Consider the following 20,146-nt stretch of genomic DNA (forward strand, 5'->3'; position numbering starts at 1 on the left):
ATAGCCCTACACCTCCTCTGAGCCACACCACGGCCACCATCACAAATAGAGAGAACTATAGCACTCCGCAGGCCACCAAACCTCAAAAGCCATCGAAGGGTGCCGAAAACCGAGACCTCGCCGCTGCCACGAGCCCCAAAAAGAGAGGTCAACCATCAGCATAGGATGACCAAGGTACTGGTCGCCATCATAGAGCACCTCACCGCCACCGCCCTACAAACCAGCAACCTGAACCAACACTCCAGCCCAGACATCAGACAACCAACCGCGGATCCCTGGTTCCTGAAACGACGCCCCCAAGGGGGAAACAACATGGAATATGTCATCGTCATCCGATCCAGAGAAGGATCTGAGACTTTCGCCCGAAACACAGAGAAATAGCCGGCAACGGTAGCTCCCCAATGATGCCTTCACGAAGGGACACGGCGCCAGGAGACGTCGTCATCATCGTTGCCGACGAGGTCGGCAATAGGCTTTCGCCCGAAGCATCCCAGCCCGGCCGACTCCGCAAACGCCGGCCACCGAGTCCGGCAGCGCTAGACCTTCCCCTCTCCTGCCAGTCCACGGCGAGCGTCCCCGCTTGGTCCTGCAAGAGTCATCCGCAAACACAGCCGCTCACCTCGAGCACCTACACAGACAGAGTTGGTTCTGTCTCGGCTGCCACCTGCGCCCAACCCCTCACCGCCGGCCACAACACCACACCACCACACGCCTACCCCGCCGACAGCAGCAGCAGCCACCACCGACCCCCCAGCCGCAACCAAGGAGAGCACCAGCCGTGCGAGCCACCGCCCTAGAAGGATCCAGATCTGGGCGAAGAGAGGCACCCTGAAAGCACAAGTGCTCCCTAGGTGGTTTTGATAATTGATGAGAACATATCTCTTGTTGGACTAACACTTCTATCTAGCATGTTTCAGATAAGTTCAACAATGGAGTGGCATGGACTAAAGGTTGTGGGAACTCCTTAGATGCTAAGGACAAAGGATTGGCTAAAGCTTCAAGCTCAAGACTCTTCATTTTATATTCTAGTGATCCAAGATCACATTGAGTCCATAGGAAAAGCCAATACTATCAAGGAGGGATGAGGTGTTGCTTAATGAGCCTCTTGCTTCATGTGCTTAATGATATGCTCCAAAACCCTCAACTACTTTCCCATATCCACATATGACCTAAACTCTAAGCCAAACTCGGTCCTACCAATTTTTCCTATCCGGCGCCACCGAGTTTCACTTGTCATAAGCCACTGCCAAACCCTAGCAATTCGGTTCTACCGATAAGGATCTCGGTCTCACCGAGATGGGATTGCAAACTCTCTGTTACCTATTGCAATATTCTCGGTCCCACCGAGATATGCAATCGGTCCCACCGAGATTGCAATGTAAACTCAGTGTTTCCCCTTTGTAACTTTTCGGTCTCACCGAGTTCCACTCGGTCTCACCGAAAGAGCAAATCGGTCCCACCGAGTTTGCCTGACCAACTCTCTGGTTAGCTAATTACCAAACTCGGTCTCACCGAGTTTGTGTAATCGGTCTCACCGAGATTACGTTATGCCCAAACCCTAACCGAATCGGTCCTACCGAGTTGCATGTCAGTCCCACCGAAATTCCTAACGGTCACTAGGTTTACCATTTCGGTCCGACCGAGTTTTCTGATTCGGTCCCACCAAGATTGGTAAATTGTGTGTAACGGTTGGATTTTGTGTGGAGGCTATATATACCCCTCCACCTCCTTCTCACTCGATGAGAGAGCCACCAGAACACACACACCATTTCTACTCATATGTTCTGAGAGAAAACCACCTACTCATGTGTTGAGATCAAGACATTCCATTCCTACCATATGAATCCTGATTTCTAGCCTTCCCAAGTTGCTTTCCACTCAAATCTTTTTTCCACCAAATCCAAATCCTATGAGAGAGAGTTGAGTGTTGGGGAGACTATCATTTGAAGCACAAGAGCAAGGAGTTCATTACCTACACACCATTTGTTACTTCTTGGAGAGTGGTGTCTCCTAGATTGGCTAGGTGTCACTTGGGAGCCTCCGACAAGATTGTGGAGTTGAACCAAGGAGTTTGTAAGGGCAAGGAGATCGCCTACTTCGTGAAGATCTACCGCTAGTGAGGCAAGTCCTTCGTGGGCGACGGCCATGGTGGGATAGACAAGGTTGTTTCTTCGTGGACCCTTTGTGGGTGGTTGCTTCTTCGTGGACCCTTCGTGGGTGGAGCTCTTCGTGGACTCGCGCAACCGTTGCCCTTGGGTGGAGCCCTGTGTGGACTCGGGCAACCGTTACCCTTCGTGGGTTGAAGTCTTCATCAACGTGGATGTAGGATAGCACCACCTATCCGAACCACGGGAAAAACATCCGTGTCTCCAATAGCGTTTGAATTCTCCAAACCCTTCCCTCTATATTCTTGCAAGTTGCATGCTTTACTTTCCGCTACCAATATACTCTTTGCTTGCTTGCTTGATATGTATTGTGTGTGCTGAAATTGTGCCTAAACTCCACTTAAATCGAAAAGGCTTAAAAAATTGCAACTTTAGCACAAAGTGTCTAATCACCCCTCTCTAGACACATCTACTTCTAGATCCTACACACCCAGACCAGGCATGACAGTCACCAGGCACCGCCATGGCCTGCTCACCACGCTGCGCTGACCACCACACCCACCTACGCCACCAGCCCCCAGTCGCGGCCGCAGGGACCGCCGGCCAAGGGAACGGGCCGCTGTCCGAAGGGAGCGGGATCTGGAGCTCCCCTGGGCAGAGCGGCGTCGGATCCTTGGAGACCCAGTTGCCCACGCCTCCGCCCCGCTCGCGCCGGCGCACTGCGCCACCATTGCCGGTGCGCGCCCCCGACCGCCCGCGAGTCCCCGTCGCCGGCCAGCGTCCAGCGCCGCCACGCCTGGAGAAGAGGAGGGAGAGCCGTCCCCGCCGGCGCCAGCGCCGAGGGCTTTGCCCAGGGACGCCCTCCGGCGGCGGCAGGAGGAGGAGGGGGGAGGCGAGGGTGGCTGTCGGCGACGGCTGGGGTTTCTCCCGAGCCGCCCGTGAGAGCGACACGGGAGGCGAGATCTCTCAGACTACGTTTGTCTGTGTACCGATGAGGAGGACAATGACTAGGCGGCGGTGGAAACGGCGTAGTGAAGGTAGTAGTAGTTTGCAATGTCGATTAGGGGCATTGTATATTTTGAAAATGCCGCTTAACGATATTTCAAGTCGTAAAATTATATGTAATAATACGACTTTTGGCCACTAACATATAGTAGTTGCTAATTATGTCTATCGCATTTGGTGACAATTATGAGCTGTTTGGCTGCAAAAGAAAATTGCTACTTGAATTGAAACTAAAATCAGGAGAGCAGATAAAAAAAATGCCGTTTGGTGATTTTGTATTTGCGCACAAGCCGACAGCCTTCAAATTCAAATTATTATGAAACGCAGTCCATATAGCCAGCGGACCACGATTCAAATTATGGCAACTCTTCTAGAGCTGCTCTTATATTTCCAACACACCATTTATTCACCTGAGGCGTGTCTAGGAGCACATATCCATGGCACGCCTCCACGCTAATGACACAATCACGAACCAACATATTCACACGCGACACACGTACACACACATGCAATGGACACATCACTTGGCGCTGAACCCAGAGAAGAAGCGGTTGATGGCGGGGAAGACCTCCGGGCGGTGCGCGCTGACGAAGCGGCGGAAGGCGTGCTGGCTGTACCTCTCGCCCTCCTCCTCGTTCTCCGGCACCGCGCTCTGCCGGTTGCTCTTGCTCACCCTGAACAAAGCAAGAGAGCAAAACGGTTAACCACATGCATGCATCGAAATTCGAAATGATCCGATCGATCGATCGGGGCGGCTTGGAGGCCTCACCTGACGTCCGGGTTGAGGAAGACGTTCCGGGTGAGCTGGAAGACGCACATCCCCGTCACCAGCGACATGGCGCCGATCAGCGGGTAAACCTGCACCACCACCAGGATCGTTAAGGCAAGATACAAAAATAACTCTGAAGTAATCGAACGGTCTTGCACGTACATCTGGCTTCAACCAACGGCCCATGTCGTCGTCGCCTGGCCTAGCGTTGCGCTCTGCGATGATCTAAACTCTGATGAAAGACGCTGCTGCTATCTTCTTTTCCCTCGTGTTCTTCTTCCCGGCCAATGGTTTGCCCGTTGTTTGTATGCAGAGATATATATACATACATACATGCCGTGCGTACGTGGGGCGGCGTCCAGCGAGGAGAGGGGGCTGCGACGACGCCTCGGACGACCGATTTCTGTGGGCGAGCGCGGGATCTATCGAGAAACCATGAGCGGCCTGCGGTTTTTGGAGCTCGTTCGTCAAAGGTTGAACAGTTCCCGTGTCAGGTCAGCCCGCCCGCCTCTCTCCCGCGGCCGATGCCAGGCCGGGTCAACGTTGCCGCACTGCCTATGCGTCGTCATCGTATCTCTTTCGTTTCGGTCGATGGGCACGTACGTACGTGCGTAGCATTTCCATAGTCAAAACTGGCGTCTTCCTCGCATTCGGTGGAGACGAGGATACAGATAGATACGCCTGGATCTCTGAAACCATGGGAGCAAATCTGGTTTTGAACATTAATGATACATTGATACGGCACTACGGCGTGGCGTGAAATTTACGTTGACTAGTAATAATGTACGTGCAATGCACGTTTATATTAGATAGAATATTAGTTGCACGTTATATTAGGTAAGATATATCTGTTGCACGGTGGTATTTGGTAAGATATCAATTATTTTTACATGGAAATGGTAGGATATTAATTACATGCCAGATTTCAAGGGATAGCGTTGAGTCAAAACATGTTTATAACCAATGCCAGTGGTGGGTAATTAGAGCGTTAAACGTGTTTGGTGCTCAACATTGGAGCGATTTGAACCGTTAGATAACATGATTTGATGGTCGGGATGGTTTGGATCTGCCTATTTGGGTCTTTTTATATTGGTATAAATGCGACCAAAAAAAAAAGACAGGAGGTGGAAACCCAATTTCTCTTTATTTTCGGACCCAGTTTCCCCCCAATCCAGAAGGTGGTGGAAACCACTCCACCACCTGTCTAGACATATAAGGACCCTTGGTGCCTTGGCCAAACCGACGTCCATTAAGAAGCTATCCACGAAGACGTGCTGGAGAAAGAGCTTTGAAAAACATTCTCACGAATAGCTTCCCTCTGGGCGTGTTAGATTGCCCACATGGTTATGACCGTTCGAGTAAATTCTTCACGTGTCATGGAGTCCATCAAGGAGAAGAGCCGTCGGTTTTGAAGAATTGCAATGTAGGTCAACGATCAATTCACCCCTAGTGCCCACACATATCTCGGCATCGCACAACTGATTAGCGAGTGCCCCATGAATCTCCCGCGCCACATAATTCGCAGGTCTTTATCGAAAAACATAATTCATGGGTAATACTTTTGGCCATGTGTCTTTAGCTAGAACATCTCGTGTTACAAGTGAATATTGTGCAAGCCTCCACAGAAACACCTTCGGCTTCGAAGGTACACACATTTTCATAAATTTCTCCAGTGGCCCACATCGCCGGTCGACGAGCTTAGCCTCCCCTCTAGCCGTTCCTCCCACCGTTGCTTTGTTTTCGCAAGCATCTGGTAAGCCGAACGCCCGGTGAAGATTACAATCTTCTCAAAATGCCATGCCCAGAAATCTTCACATAGCGGGGCGCTAATTGGGATCCCCTTATAATGCCCACGTCCATCAACAAAGAATATTGTCGAAGTCAGGAGCTCCTATTCGGTGCTAGGCAGCAAGGAAGCTCCCCGGCGCACACACACCAACGCTAGTGGGCCGATCCATGTAGATTGCACATTTATTTCCCCCGGTTCGCTAAATTGCATTTAAAAAACAAAAACAAAATGATAAAATTCGCAAAAAATTCATGAATCCAAATAAGTTCACGTATTTTGAAAATATTCATGAAATTAAAAAACGATTTGAAAAAAATCATCAAATTGGTAAAAAAGTTAATGGATTTGAAAAAAACATCAAATGTGAAAATTTTCATCATTACAAAAAGATCATTGAATTTGAAAATAGTTCACCAATTTTGAAAGGTTCATCGATTTGAAAAAAAAATCAAATTTGGAAAATTTCATCATTACAAGAAAGATCATTGAACTTGAAAATAGTTCACCAATTTTGAAAAGTTCAACGATTGGAAAAAAGGTCATCAAATTATTTAAAATGTTCATAAAAATTGGAAAATTTCCATCAATGTGAAAAAAGTTCATCAAATTTGTTTTTTACATTTTGAGGAAAAAATAAAGAAAAAAGGAAAAAGCATGAAAAATGTAACAAAAAAAGAAAGACAAAAAACCGGTCCAAAAAAAGCCCACAACAAAAGAAGAAGAAAAACGGCTGGAGAAACTATACAAAACAATAAAAGGAAATATATTATCATGACATGTCATTTGCTGGGTCGGTTAGTAAACATACGTTGGAGGTCGCCAGTTCGAATCCCAGCCACGCATGTTTTTAGCATATTAAACCAGAAAAAAAAGTGGAATGGGCCGTCCTAACAAGGGATAGGGGTGTGCGCCGGTTTGTCAAATGATCTACAACCGGCGCCTGAAGCGCTAAATAGGAAACGCCGTCGAAGTCTCCCTCCATTCCAATGTGCCGACTAAGACATGTCAATAAAATTAGGTAGCCTTTACAAGATTATGGGCCTCTATATTAGGGGAGAAAAAAAATCTACTTATAGACGCAACACTTTTATATAATAAGTACAGTGTACCCGGCCCAAACAGCGAGATTCCATTGGACCCAAAATACGGAGGAGCCTCGCAAGTTCGTGACACACACCGGACAAGAAAAAACGGTGCCGGGCCGCCGCCCCTAAAATATCTCCGGGCCTCGCAAGGCGAGCTGCGGGAGCACGCAGACGAATGGGCCTCTGACAGCGGACCCCACCCGACGGGAACACGTAAACCACAAGATCCAGCCACGGCTAAAAAGCTCCCCCTCCCCCACGTTTCGACGGAGCTCCCTTCCATCTCTCCCCCACCCCTTTCTTCTTCCTCCCCACGCCAGCCGCCGCCCGGGACCTAGGGTTTCCTCGCCGCCGCCGCCCCCGCCGCCGAATCGCCGCAGGAGGAGGAGATGGGCACGCCGGAGACCTCGCGGGAGCCGTGCCCGGACCGCATCCTGGACGACGTGGGCGGCGCGTTCGGGATGGGGGCGGTGGGCGGCTCCATCTTCCATTTCCTCAAGGGCACCTACAACTCGCCCAACGGCGAGCGCCTGCTCGGCGGGGCCCAGCAGGTGCGCCTCAACGCGCCGCGCGTCGGCGGGAGCTTCGCCGTCTGGGGCGGCCTCTTCTCCGCCTTCGACTGCACCATGGTCTTCGTGCGCCAGAAGGAGGACCCCTGGAACTCCATCATCGCCGGCGCCGCCACGGGCGGCTTCCTCTCCATGCGCCAGGGCCCCGGCGCCGCCGGCCGCTCCGCGCTCATGGGCGGCTGCCTCCTCGCGCTCATCGAGGGCGCCGGCCTCATGCTCAACCGCGTCCTCGCCGCGCCGCAGAACCTCCCGCCGCTCCCCACCGACGATCCCAACCTGGCCGCCGCGATGGCGGGGGGAGGCGCCGGCGGCTTCCCAGGCATGCCCCAGCCACCCGTGCCCCCCGTGGAGGTCGGGAGCTCCAGCGGCGGGGGTAGTTGGTTCGGCGGCCTCTTCGGCAAGAAGGAGGAGGAGAAGAAGCCCAGCGGCGGCGGCGGCAAGTCGGAGATATTAGAGAGCTTTGACACGCCCAGCACTCCGATACCATCGTTCGACTACAAGTGAGAAAAAAGGTGCGGTTTTTCTCTCCGATCTGTATTTTGGATTCAGTTTCAGATGTTTTCTCAGTTCGATCCGGTTTCTCTCTTAGCTTATTTATTACTTGGTGTTGAGGCCGTCCGCGGTTAGGAGTCCATGTCGTGTACATCAAGAAGCCTTATTACCTCCTTATATATCAGGGACGATCGACCGTGTTATATATACTCTCGTTCTGAACCCCGGGAAGATTTTAGTTCACCACAACGCATCGAATCTTCAGATAGGGTTACGCAGCTAATACTATGTCGGCTCCTGTCTCCGAGAGAGATCTCTTCGAGAGAGAACCGTGCCCAGGCCGCATCATTGATGATGCAGGCAGTGCTTTCGCCATGGGTGCTGTCGGTGGTTCTGTCTATCACTTTCTCAAGGGCCTTCGTAACTCGCCCAATGGTGCGCGAATTACTGGCGGCATGCAGGCCGCTCGCATGAACGCCCCTCAACTCGGGGGGAGCTTTGCTGTGTGGGGCACCCTCTTTTCCACCTTCCACTGCACCTCGGCCTACGTGCGCCGGAAGGAGGACCCCTGGAACTCCATCATAGGTGGCGCCGCCACTGGAGGGGTTCTCTCCATGCGGCAGGGCATCAAAGCTTCTGGCCGCTCGGCACTCGCGGGCGGCTTTTTCCTCGCCCTCATAGAGGGCGCCGGCCTCATGGCCAACCGATTCGCACCGCAGATGCTCCCGCCGCTCCCTGCTGATGATCCCAACATGGCCGCCGCTATCTCGACGGGAGGAGGTGGCTTCCCAGGCCTGCCTCAGCCTGTCGTGTCCCCTGCAGAGGTCCCGAGCTCAAGCAGTGGGGGTAGCTGGTTTGGCGGCCTCTTTGGCAAGAAGGAGGAGAAGAAGCCCAGCGGCAGTACTGGCATGTCGGAGATATTAGAGAGCTTCGAGACGCCCAGCCCTCCGATACCATCGTTTGAGTACAAGTGAAGGAAGGTGCGGTGTTTGTTTGACTGCTCTGATCTGTATTTTGGATTTAATTCAGAAAGGGTGTTGTTTTTAAGTTCGATCCACTCCTTGTTTCTGATACTTTACCCGACGAGGTGGCAATGATTTATTGAGGTGTCTGTTCTAAATGATTCTGCCGCTGAGTTTTTCTTGCTAATGCAACATGCCACTTTATTTACTTGTCCATGCCGTATAATCAAGAAGCTTTATTAGCTTCCAATTACAGAATTCAATTACAGAACATGATTGATTGTCGTATATAGCTGCTGTGGTTTTATTTCATCACTCTGAGCTCCGAGGAAGCTTTTGTGGTTAATTATATTCCGCTGAGTTCTACCTCCTACTTCCACCACAAAGCACTAAATCTTCAGGTAGGGTCACACGACAGATACTATGTGTACCTTTCACCATGGGTTGTGTGACCCTACCTGAAGATAATTAACGGACCCATGCCCAGACCATATTTTTGATGATGCAGCGCCATGGGTTGTGGGAGGTTCTGCCTTCCATTTTCTCAAGGCTGCATGTCCTCTAGACTGTAAAATAGCTTTATGTGATCTACGAGTAGTTCAGTTCAGTACGTAGGTTTGTGGACTTTCAATGTTAGTTTATTAGTGGTGAGTTGTTCTATGGCTGTCCCTTTATAAGCTGGTTGTTCTTCTGGCCAATGAAACATCTCAAAATAAAGCATTTGCATGTATCAAAATTATTTTAGAGCTTGTTATGTTCTGTATGGACATGAGAATAAATCTGTCAAGAATATTAGGCCTGGTTTGCTTTTATCATGTTGTCCTACTCCATTTGAGAACTCATAAATCTGTGTTTCGTTGTGATAGGGAACATGGTAAATATTCCTTTTTTATCTAGTCCTGGTTATGGATGGGCTGCATTGGCCATTTACTTGGACTGAATTATTTCTTCTGACAGACAGAAGAAAAAAATGTTCTATCTGGCTTACAAAATTGACATTCCTGTTGACGTGAATGCAGTTTTCTTAACCAATATCTTGCTACATGCTTACCTTTTTATATGATGTTAGGGACTGATTGTGCCTCTTAGCATCTGAAATCATGTCCCGAACATGCCCCTCGACTGCCTAGCCTAACTTGTTATTTGTTAATAAGATATATAAATTCCATATTGTACTTACTGGGTCAATAAAATCTTATGCAAGTAGCAGATACGGCTCCCATGGATTTGAAGATATAAAGTAGATTTTGGTTTCAAGCTGTTTCGATGCAAATATGGAAGTACTACACATGATTTTAGCTTATTTTTTCCCAGTTATCAGGGATCGGTTATTTCAGTGCAGTGTTTTCACAATTCTTTATCCATGGTCCTTGTTCTTCAACTGTACATTTAGGATGCCACCTTGGAACTTAAAAAGAAACAAGCTGCTGTAAGGTCAAGTGCCCCAGGAATGCCTGAGTCATGCACCTCTGTATGCTCATGTGTCTATATTGCTCAAGTTCCGTTGGACGTTTTACTAGTGAATGACTCTAATTATATATGGAACTAAGAGAAGGTCTCCATCGTTTTGTCTAATCTATCGAGATGTATGTTAGACAATATCCGTCATATGCTTTTTAGTTCCGTGCTCTCTGTTTGATGTGATGTTAAACTATGGCGTGCTTTTGTTGCGCAGCGTGCAGGTTCATGTGGTTTGGTTATTATGTTGTTGCGCCGATTTAGCTCGGTTTTTCCATGCTTGCATGCTCCATGAGTGTGTGTGACAATTTGTTCCTACTTCCTGCAGGTAGCTGATGGCGCCGCCGATGCGCAGCGGCGCTCGACCCACAGGTAGTAGTCTGAAGCTGGGAGTGCAATCTACTTCATCTTGGAGGAGAGGTAGACGAAGTGACGCTTGCGCAGCTCAACTTCTAGTACTGTTATCTATGGGCCGACCAGTCGCTGGGAAAAGGTTTTGTATTATTAGTCTATTGTACGCGAGCTTTTTAAACTTTGCATGTTCTTGTTGTTGCCGTGGTAGCGACGGTAATAATGCCTATAGCGTCATATGGTGCAGATGTACTGCTGCGCTTGAAAAGCCTTCAATTAAAATTACGCCTCTGTCTGTCTGTCTTGCTTCTGGTGTGACATCAGGGTTCTTCTTCTGCCTTCCCGTTTCGATGTCTGCAGTAGTAAGCACATTGCTTACCGATGGTTTGGTACCAACATGGTGAGCTAACCAGTTTTGTGGAACTGCTGATGTGCCCTAGGCCCTAGCCGACGGATCGGTCCGAGTGGTGGTTCGGTCGGATTCTTCGGTCGCGCTTTCCAGCCTATGGTCATCTGGCTCGTGAGATCGGGAGGTTATCTATAATGAGGCAGTTCGTTCCCTGAAGTTCTCAATTCTGCATATAGGGCATCCACTGAACTCCTTTCAAGTCAGCCGCTATCCATGTTGTCAGATCTGCATATAGGAACATCACATGCAGTGAAATCCTGGTTGTTGAAAATCCTATAATTTCTCTCCCTACGATGTGCCACGGTGCCACCACAAAGCCATCATTGGCCCGTTGCCCTGCATCCAATGATCATGCCAGAAAAAGTCCCCTTGCCATCTCCAAGGTGAGTGAATAACAGTGGAAGCTTTGAACATCACACACACATCCTTACCCACACACTAACATGATCAACACCAGTCCAATGGAAGGCACGCCTAAGCTTTTCAATCTTCTGGTTTATAATCCGTTTGGGCGTGTCAATACATATGAGTCGGAAGATCGTCATTGCCGAGGTCACAAAACGGACCAGAGTTAGGCGGCCAACAGAGTTAATCCATTTAGCCTTCCACAACAAGCCAACTCGTTAATTAGTTGATTGTCAAAAAAACTCGTTAATTAGTTTATCCAACAGCTCCTGAAAAGCACCCCATTTCAGTTATCACACAACGACATACCTAAATAGGTGCTCCAATTTCCCTCAAAAAAAAAAAGGTGCTCCATTCGGTCCCTTTTACTCTGCGTATTAGATTTGTGTAAGTCATACTTTGCAGAGTTTGACCAAATTTATATTAAAAATATATCAATATATACAATACCAAATATATATACTATAAAATTAAATCTCATGATGAATCTAACAGTGTTGATTTGGCAGTGTGAATGTTGATACTTATTTCTATAAATTTGGTCAAAGTAGAAACAACTTTGAACAAACTTATACTCCCTTCGTTCCTAAATACTTGTCTTTCTAGGCATTTCAACAAGTGACTACATATGGAGCAAAATGAGTGAATCTACACTCTAAAATATGTCTACATACATCCGTATGTAGTAGTCATTTAAAATGTCTAAAAAGACAAATATTTAGGAACGGAGAGAGTATATGCAAACTAAAAAGTACCGGAGGGAGTACATGAAAAGCTCGCGGTTTGGCAGCCAAGCCCTGCCTGGATATCAGATAGATCGAAATCTTCACATCTTGAGTAATAGGCAGGATCTTACTTTTAGCCAAATTGGTCTTGTGCCAGTGTGTAACGCCCTCGATGCGGTTATATCTCTCACGTGTCGAAGCACGACTTAGAGGCATAACCGCATTGAAAGCAATGTCGCAAGTGAGGTAATCTTCGCAAACAACTCATGTAATACAATAGGGGAAAAGATACATAGTTGGCTTACAATCGCCACTTCAAACAATTACATGAATAAAGCATTACATCATCCAAATACACTCAAGGTCCGACTACGGAACCAAAATAAAAGAAGAACCCCAAATGCGACAAGGTCCCCGATCGACCCCAACTGGGCTCCACTACTGATCAACTAGAACGAATCAACACAAAGGACAAGATCTTCACCGAGCTCCTCCTGAGCTGGGTTGCGTCATCTGCACGGACTCATCGGCACCTGCAAGCTGGTTTTGGAAGTATCTGTGAGTCACGGGGACTCAGCAATCTCGCACCCTCGCGATCAAGACTATTTAAGCTTAGTAGGTAAGGCAAGGTAAAGTATGTGGAGCTGCAGCAAGCGACTAGCATATATGGTGGCTAACATACGCAAATGAGAGCGAGAAGAGAAGGCAAAGCACGGTCGATAAAAGTATGATCAAGAAGTGATCCTAGAACAACCTACGTCAAGCATAACTCCAACACCGTGTTCACTTCCCGGACTCCGCCGGAAAGAGACCATCACGGTTACACACGCGATTGATGTATTCTAATTAAGGTCAACTTCAGGTTTTCTACAACCGGACGTTAACAAATTCCCATCTGCCCATAACCGCGGGCACGGCTTTCGAAAGTTCAAATCCCTACAGGGGAGTCCCAACTTAGCCCATGACAAGCTCTCACGGTCAGCGAAGGAATAGACCTCCTCCCGAGACGTTCCGATCAGACTCGGTACCTCGGTAATTCAAGACACTTCGACAGGTTAAAACAAATCCAGCAACACCGCCCGAATGTGCCGACAAATCCCGATAGGAGCTGCACATATCTCGTTCTCAGGGCACACTCAGATGAGTGCTCCATACAACTAAAACCAAACCTCGAGTTTCCCCGAGGGGGCGCTGCACAGGACTCTAGTTTGGACCAACACTCAGAGGAGCACTGGCCCAGGGGGGGCTAAAATAAGATGACCCTCGGGCTCCGGAAACCCAAGGGAAAAAGAGGCTAGGTGGAAAATGGTAAAACCAAGGTTGGGCATTGCTGAAAAAGCTTTAATCAAGGCGAACTATCAAGGGGTTCCCATTATAACCCAACCGCATAAGGAACGCAAAATCCGGTAACATAACACCGATATGACGGAAACTAGGGCGGCAAGAGTGGAACAAAACACTAGGCGAGAGGCCGAGCCTTCCACCCTTTACCAAGTGTATAGATGCATTAAGATAACATGGCAATATAATGATATCCCAACAAGTAAATAATGTTCCAACAAGGAACGGTCTCCAATCTTCACCTGCAACTAGCAACACTATAAGAGGGGCTGAGCAAAGCGGTAACATAGCCAATCAACGGTTTGCTAAGACATGGTGGGTTAGAGGTTTGACATGGCAATTTGGGAGGCTTGAAAGCAAGTGGTAGGCATCGTAGCATAGGCATAGCAAAAGAGCGAGCATCTAGCAAAGCAAAGATAGTAGTGATTTCGAGGGTATGATCATCTTGCTTGCAAAGTTGTCAGAGTTGACTGGATCCTCGAAAGCAAACTCAACGGGCTCCTCGTTAGCGAACTCGTCTCCCGGCTCTACCCAAACAAGACAAACAAGCAAACGGAATATAATCAACCACGTGCAAAGCTCAAACAATATGATGCAATGATGGTATGCTATGCGGGATGCGATGCGGGATGCATATGCAAGATGTGACAAGGAATGCATGAACCTAGCCTCAACTTAGAAATCCAAGTGTGCCACTGGAAAGATGAGATGAAATCGCTTGAAAACGATATAAAGAACGCCGGAATTGGAGTTACGGTTTGGAAATGGCAAGCAATTCAATTATGACCACGTTCTGCGATTTACAGCAAGTAGCCATCTAAATGCAACAAGATGAACATGCTACATCACCCAAACATGGCACCAAAATACATGGCAGGGATGCATTCATGATGCTTAACAAAATTCTAGCACTGAGCTACGGCCAATTCATCCATTAACAGGTTCAAACAAGCATGGCAAAAATGCATTTGCGAACAGATCTCAGACTTAGTGAAATTAACACTTGTCTGGAATTTCAGATCAGATAGCACTCTTCGGAGCATGAAAACTATATGCTACAGGACCTGAACATGGCAAATTAAAGCATGACATGGATCTACTCAAAGAGCTTAACAAAAGTCCCTTAGTGACCTTGAGCCAAAAGGGATCAGAAAATACATTTGCAAGCATGTGAACATGGCAAAAACATAATCAGTTCTCAGACTTAGTGAAAACTGGAGCATGCTGAAAACAGATATCAAGTAGGCATGTTTACGAGCTCGATGCACTCACCACAGAGCAAGTCATGACAAACTAAGCATACATCCATCAATAATACACAAAATTCAAGCTAGACATGGCAAGAACAATAACATAGCATGCACGGATCAACTACAACATCATCGGCAAAATCGCTAACAAGTAGACAATCTGCCTAGATTCACGAAATGACAAAAGTAGAGCTCGATTGACTCAAGCTAGGGTGCTCCATAATTGCAAACAAAGACATGGATGGATAGAGCACTACAAGATTAACAAAACATCCTTACTGATTATCCTCAAAAGAGGCACGGATCACTAGGAAACAATATGAACATATGACCATATGAGATAAACAGGTCAATGTCTTAGTGGAAATGCTAAGTCCCTGAAATCAGCATTACCAAGTGACTCACTTTGCAAGCTTGTGCTAGTCACCACACACATCACAAAAATACATGGGTTGCACCTCTGGAAAGATGGAAAAACCCTTAACAAAACATATGTAGAGCTCATGGGCATATCATGCACACAACAATCATGGCAAAAATGACAAATATCTATTTGAAGCAGCAGATCTGACAATTATCTCAAATAGCACTCTTCTAACAGAATTTTGGGCATCAAGATGAACTCAGATGAAAATGATGCAATGGAATGAAATGATGTACTCTCTGAGATGAACATTTTGATATGCTATATGCCCAAAACGGAGCTACGGATGAGGAGTTATAGCACGATGAAATATGCAAAATAGTTAGGGTTCGGGAGAAAAAGTCAACCGCGAGGTGGATCTGGATCTGGATCCAGATCGGGCGCGGAATCCGAGGACGACCGGAGCTCCTCGAGTTCGCTGGAGAAGGGGCGGCGGAGGCGCGGAGCTCGACGGCGGCGGGTGCGCGCGGTGGCGGCGAGGCGGACGGCGGCGATGGCCGGTGGAGGAGGCGGCGGAGAGGCGCGCCGTGGCGGCGACGGGCGGTCGCGGGCGGGGCGGCGCCCGCGGTTGGCGGCGGCGGGATCTGGCCCGGTTCGGCCCCGCGCGGGCCGGATTTGGGCCGGCGGGCTTCGGCGGCGGGGAGGAGAGAGGAGGTCCGGCGTTGATGAGGTGGCGAGGCCTGATTGGCTGAGGGTGAGGGCGGACACGTCCGTTCGCCGGGCGGACATGTCCGGCGGCGCGAGGAAGAGGGAGGCTAGGGTTCATCCGCGAAAATTTCGGGGATGGCCACATATATATAGGTAGGGGGAGCTAGGAGAGTCCAAAAAAGGTGCGGTTTTCGGCCACGTGATCGTGATCGGACGCTCTAGATGATGGAGGAGGTTTAGGTGGGTTTTGGGCCAAATTGGAGGGGTGTTGGGCTGCAACACATACGAGGCCTTTTCGGTCCCCGGTTAACCGTTGGAGTATCAAACGAAGTCCAAATGGTACGAAACTTGACAGGCGGTCTACGGGTAGTAAACCAAGGCCGCTTGGCAAGTGTCGGTCCAATCCGGAAATGTTTAATCCCCACACGCGAAAGAAAGGTAGAAATGACCACCGGAGGAGAACGAAGCGCCGGAATGCAAAACGGACAACGGGGAAAATGCTCGAATGCATGAGACGAACACGTATGCAAATGAAATGCACATGATGACATGATATGCAATGCATGATACACAAGAAATGACAAGGCAACAACAACGAATAACAGGAAGACACCTGGCACATCGGTCTCGGGGCGTTACACAGTGGCAGCACCAAAAAATCCAACAGAGCAACGACAGTCCTGAAGACAAAGGCTTGCTGAAAATTATGACGTACTCGCATAAACTAAAGTCCGGTGTTTTAATGACTTAGTTTCCAAGAGGAGAGAGGACACCTTGCACTTGTGCATGGTTCATTAACCTTTCTAAGAAGAGCCGATTATTCGTGATGCACTAAAGATGAAGACGGCGGCGTCAAGGCGATGGCAAGGCCTCAGATGAGAGCGGCCTAGAGTACGAACGATGCCTTGGTGAAGGGGAGTCTGAGGTTGACCGGTCGAGGTGGTGGTGGTGTTTGGGGGGAGGGGGGGGGGGGGGGGGGGGGGGGGGGGGGGGGGGGGGGTAGAGGGATGCCTGGGGTGATGATGGTGGGCGAGTACAAGGGGAGGCCAGGGTTGCGAGTCGGCTCTAGGCAACGCCTGCTAGCCGTGGGAGGGGGGAGCAGGCGGTTAGGCCAGAGCATGTCGGAGGCTCACGCCATTGGATGTGAATCCAATGGTTCAAATAGAATTGATCGAAACTGTTTTTTTCCCAGCAAACGCCTAAGCTGCCACATGATTTTGATCCCACGTTGTATGTCGGACGACTTATTCACACTCAAAATTAAAGAAATGCCATGGCAGTTTTGCAAAATGGCCAGCCAGTTTCTTCAAATACACTGAAACTGCAAACGACATCTCTTGTGGCGAGCGTTCGCCAAATATGCCAACCTTCCCCCCCCCCCCCTTTCCTGATGTATTGGCGATTCCAATAAAACAAACTCTCGAAATTATCTTAGCATGAAGGGGAAGTGGACATTCTGGGTCCTTATTCGGCGATTTTGAGTGACTGCTTTATATTAGCTCAAAGAATTGGGTCAGTATTCTATGCTCATTGTCCAAGAGGGGCAAACCAAGTGGCACACAAGTTAGCTAGATGTTGTTACGATTCTAATTCTATAATCTTGTGGGATAATGATCCTTCACAGTTTATTGTAGCTGAACTTGTTTATGGTGTATCCCTTATTTGAGTTGAATATAAAGTGTGCTACAAGTTTAAAAAAAAACTCCGATCACAACGCCATAACCGCCGGCTCATGAAAGAGTGGATCGATCGAACCCTACTTCTACTACAACGCAGCTGATGCCATGTCGGCGCCTCTTCTGGACAGAGACCCGTGCCCGGACCGCATCATCGAGGACGCCGGCGGTACTTTCGCCATGGGCGCCGTGGGAGGTTCTGTGATCCACCTCCTCAAGGGCCTCCACAACTCGCCCAATGGCGCGCGAATAAGCGGCGGCATGCAGGCCGTGCGGTCGAACGCCCCGCGGATCGGCGGGAGCTTCGCCGTGTGGGGCACCGTCTTCTCCATCACCAGCTGCGCCGCGGTCTCCGTGCGCCAGAAGGAGGACCCCTGGAACTCCGTCGTCGCCGGCGCCGCCACGCACGGGTTCCTCCACCTGCGCATGGGCCTCGGAGTTGCAGGCCGCAGGGCGGTCTATGGCGGCTGTCTCCTCGCGCTCATCGAGGGCGGCGCCCTCATGCTAAATCGTGTCTTCGACGCAAACAAGAACCCCCCGCCGCGGCCGCGCCCTGCTCATGACCCCAGCTTGGCCACCGCGGCGACCCCATGCCCGCCTCGGCCAGCCGTGTCCCCTGCAGACGTCGCGAGCTCGAGCGGTGGGGGTAGCTGGTTTGGCGGCCTCTTCGGCAAGGAGGAGGAGAAGGCCAGCAGCGGCAGTGGCGGCAGGTCGGAGGTATTAGAAAGCTTTGAGGTACCCAGTCCTCCGGTGCCATCATCATCTGAGTACAAGTGAAAAGAAGGTGCGCGCGGTGTTGATTGGACTGCTCTCTGGTCTGCATCTTTCACTCGGTTTCAGGAAAATGTGCAGTCTTTCAGTTTGATCCGTTCCTTGTTTCTTCTACTTTCACGGGAGGAGATGGCAATTATCGCGTACTTTAAACTTGCACGGATTTAGCTTGGTTTTTCCATTCCTGCACTCTCGATGATACAGAGTTAAGTTTGTGACAGTTTGTGGCTACTTTAGAATCCAACATACACATGGATATGCCTCCTCAATCTCAACTTCATAATTTTCACTAAAGTTCCTACTAATAGGCTCAGCGCGGTAGCCCATTATATTGTTCGGTCATCCCAAACGCCTTTCATATAAGAAGGGAATATACTCGATTGAGTAGTTATCCTGGAACCGTCCTTGACATGCACTAGACGAATGTGAGTTGGGTAGTATTCAAGACCGGCTTTCAAAAGACTTATGATAAAGCCAAATGACCGTTGTTCCAACAGACCATTGGAATGAGAGGTTTCTTTGAGTAATGACACGAATGGATCCAAAATTTTGTCACTAGAGGTAGTATGGCTACCAAAGTTAATAATGACATAGGTCATTACTTTTCGACAAGACTACGCCAGGGTGACTCTCTGTCTCCAATATTATTCAACATTGTTGCTCACATATTAGCCATCCTAATCGAATGTGCTAAATAGAACGCTCAAATCACAAGAGTAGTACCGCACCGTGTGGACGTGGGCCTCTTTATATTGCAATATGTCAATCATACGATTCTTTTTTATAAAACATGACTTGGACAAGGCGAGGAATCTGAAACTTTGGTTTTCAGCTTGGCGACTACTCTGCGCCGACGCGCCGACCCAACTTTCGGCCGGCCCGCTGCCTACCATTCGATGCGAGACCACGTGGCCGTTAGATCTGGGGGGCTTTCTTCTCTTACCTCAGTCAACACTGCTAATCCCCCACAACCAATGCTCCACACAGCGGTGCCTCATCCATCGACGCGCGCCGGATTTGTGTGCGTTGCAGGAGAGGGCGCCGCCCATCGTGCCAGCTCCCCGAGCGCCGTTGCCCCCGCCAACCGTCTCGTCATTGCCGGCTCGTCGTCGCGGATGCAGCAAATCAGGGGAAATCCGCGGTTTGTAGCAAAAGGAGTCCCAAGTTGCATATGCAGCAAAAACGCAACCACGGTTCCAGCTCGGCGCAGCTGCGACCATGGTCTCAAACGACATGGTGACCATTGCAGCTCTGTGTGGTGGCCATCCTAGCTTGCCGCGCATCGTAGCTTTTTCGTTTGCCGGCTATAGCAATTTTATTTGCGGGTTGCATCTTTCCTCGGTCATCGGATATAGCCGCCGCCGGCCACAAACGCCGATTGTAGCAAAAATCTCCATCGGTGGTAGCTTTTTCCGTTGCTGATAGTAGCTTTTTCACAGGCGGGTTGCAGCTTCCCGTTCGACGGTTGCAGCCGTCTGTCATCGTCGTTTGTAGCAAAAATGTCCGCCGGTCGTAGTGAAAGTGCAACTATCCCTGGATGGTTTTGGTAATTCCTAACAACATATAGCTCATTGAGCTAACATTATTCCAATATTAATATTTCAGGAAAAGCTCAATGAATGGCATGGCATGGATGAGGAAAGTGGATCCCTCAAAATTCTAAGGACAAAAAGTTTGGCTCGAGCTCGAAGCTCAAGACTCTACATTTTATATTTTAGTGATGCAAGATCACATTGAGTCTATAGGAAAAGCCAATACTATTAAGGAGGGATGAGGTGTTGCTTAATGGCTTGCTTGCTCAAAATGCTTAGTGATATGCTCCAAAATCCTCAACTACCTTCCCACATCCACATATGACCTAAACCAAAAGTCAAACTCGGCCCCACCGATTCTTTCTATCCGGCGCCACCGA

At 49.1% G+C, this 20,146-nt stretch overlaps 4 protein-coding genes across 4 annotated transcripts; 3 read left to right on the forward strand and 1 right to left on the reverse strand.

The window, feature by feature from the left end:
• Positions 1-3,359: 3,359 nt before the first annotated feature.
• On the reverse strand, positions 3,360-4,201 carry LOC125541247. The gene is made up of 3 exons (XM_048704704.1): positions 4,042-4,201; positions 3,880-3,968; positions 3,360-3,784 (listed from the first exon to the last, which is right to left on the reverse strand). The coding sequence occupies exons 1-3, from the start codon at positions 4,063-4,065 to the stop codon at positions 3,631-3,633; spliced, it is 267 nt and encodes an 88-aa protein (XP_048560661.1). The 5' UTR covers positions 4,066-4,201; the 3' UTR covers positions 3,360-3,630.
• A 2,805-nt stretch (positions 4,202-7,006) lies between these two features.
• LOC125536244 (mitochondrial import inner membrane translocase subunit TIM17-2-like) lies at positions 7,007-10,884 on the forward strand. The gene is made up of 2 exons (XM_048699429.1): positions 7,007-7,834; positions 10,563-10,884. The coding sequence occupies exon 1, from the start codon at positions 7,143-7,145 to the stop codon at positions 7,824-7,826; it is 684 nt and encodes a 227-aa protein (XP_048555386.1). The 5' UTR covers positions 7,007-7,142; the 3' UTR covers positions 7,827-7,834; positions 10,563-10,884.
• On the forward strand, positions 7,841-10,554 carry LOC125536243 (mitochondrial import inner membrane translocase subunit TIM17-1-like). The gene has a single exon (XM_048699428.1). It carries the CDS (start codon positions 8,102-8,104, stop codon positions 8,786-8,788), a length of 687 nt encoding a protein of 228 aa, XP_048555385.1. The 5' UTR covers positions 7,841-8,101; the 3' UTR covers positions 8,789-10,554.
• Positions 10,885-17,598: 6,714 nt separating the features above from the next.
• On the forward strand, positions 17,599-18,240 carry LOC125541248 (mitochondrial import inner membrane translocase subunit TIM17-2-like). The gene has a single exon (XM_048704705.1). It carries the CDS (start codon positions 17,644-17,646, stop codon positions 18,238-18,240), a length of 597 nt encoding a protein of 198 aa, XP_048560662.1. The 5' UTR covers positions 17,599-17,643.
• Positions 18,241-20,146: the final 1,906 nt, after the last annotated feature.

This window comes from Triticum urartu, chromosome 2 (assembly GCF_003073215.2).
Source record: "Triticum urartu cultivar G1812 chromosome 2, Tu2.1, whole genome shotgun sequence".
Lineage (NCBI taxonomy): Eukaryota > Viridiplantae > Streptophyta > Magnoliopsida > Poales > Poaceae > Triticum > Triticum urartu.

What these genes read in the sequence shown, in the direction of transcription:
- LOC125541247 (XM_048704704.1), bottom strand. Translation starts at nt 4,065, where the DNA reads ATGGGCCGTTGGTTGAAGCCAGAT. An exon ending in GCCGTTGGTTGAAGCCAGAT is followed by an intron (nt 3,969 to 4,041) that starts GTACGTGCAAGA and finishes GTGGTGGTGCAG; the next exon opens with GTTTACCCGCTGATCGGCGC. An exon ending in TTCCTCAACCCGGACGTCAG is followed by an intron (nt 3,785 to 3,879) that starts GTGAGGCCTCCA and finishes TGCTTTGTTCAG; the next exon opens with GGTGAGCAAGAGCAACCGGC.
- LOC125536244 (XM_048699429.1), top strand. Translation starts at nt 7,143, where the DNA reads ATGGGCACGCCGGAGACCTCGCGGGAGCCGTGCCCGGACCGCATCCTG.
- LOC125536243 (XM_048699428.1), top strand. Translation starts at nt 8,102, where the DNA reads ATGTCGGCTCCTGTCTCCGAGAGAGATCTCTTCGAGAGAGAACCGTGC.
- LOC125541248 (XM_048704705.1), top strand. Translation starts at nt 17,644, where the DNA reads ATGGGCGCCGTGGGAGGTTCTGTGATCCACCTCCTCAAGGGCCTCCAC.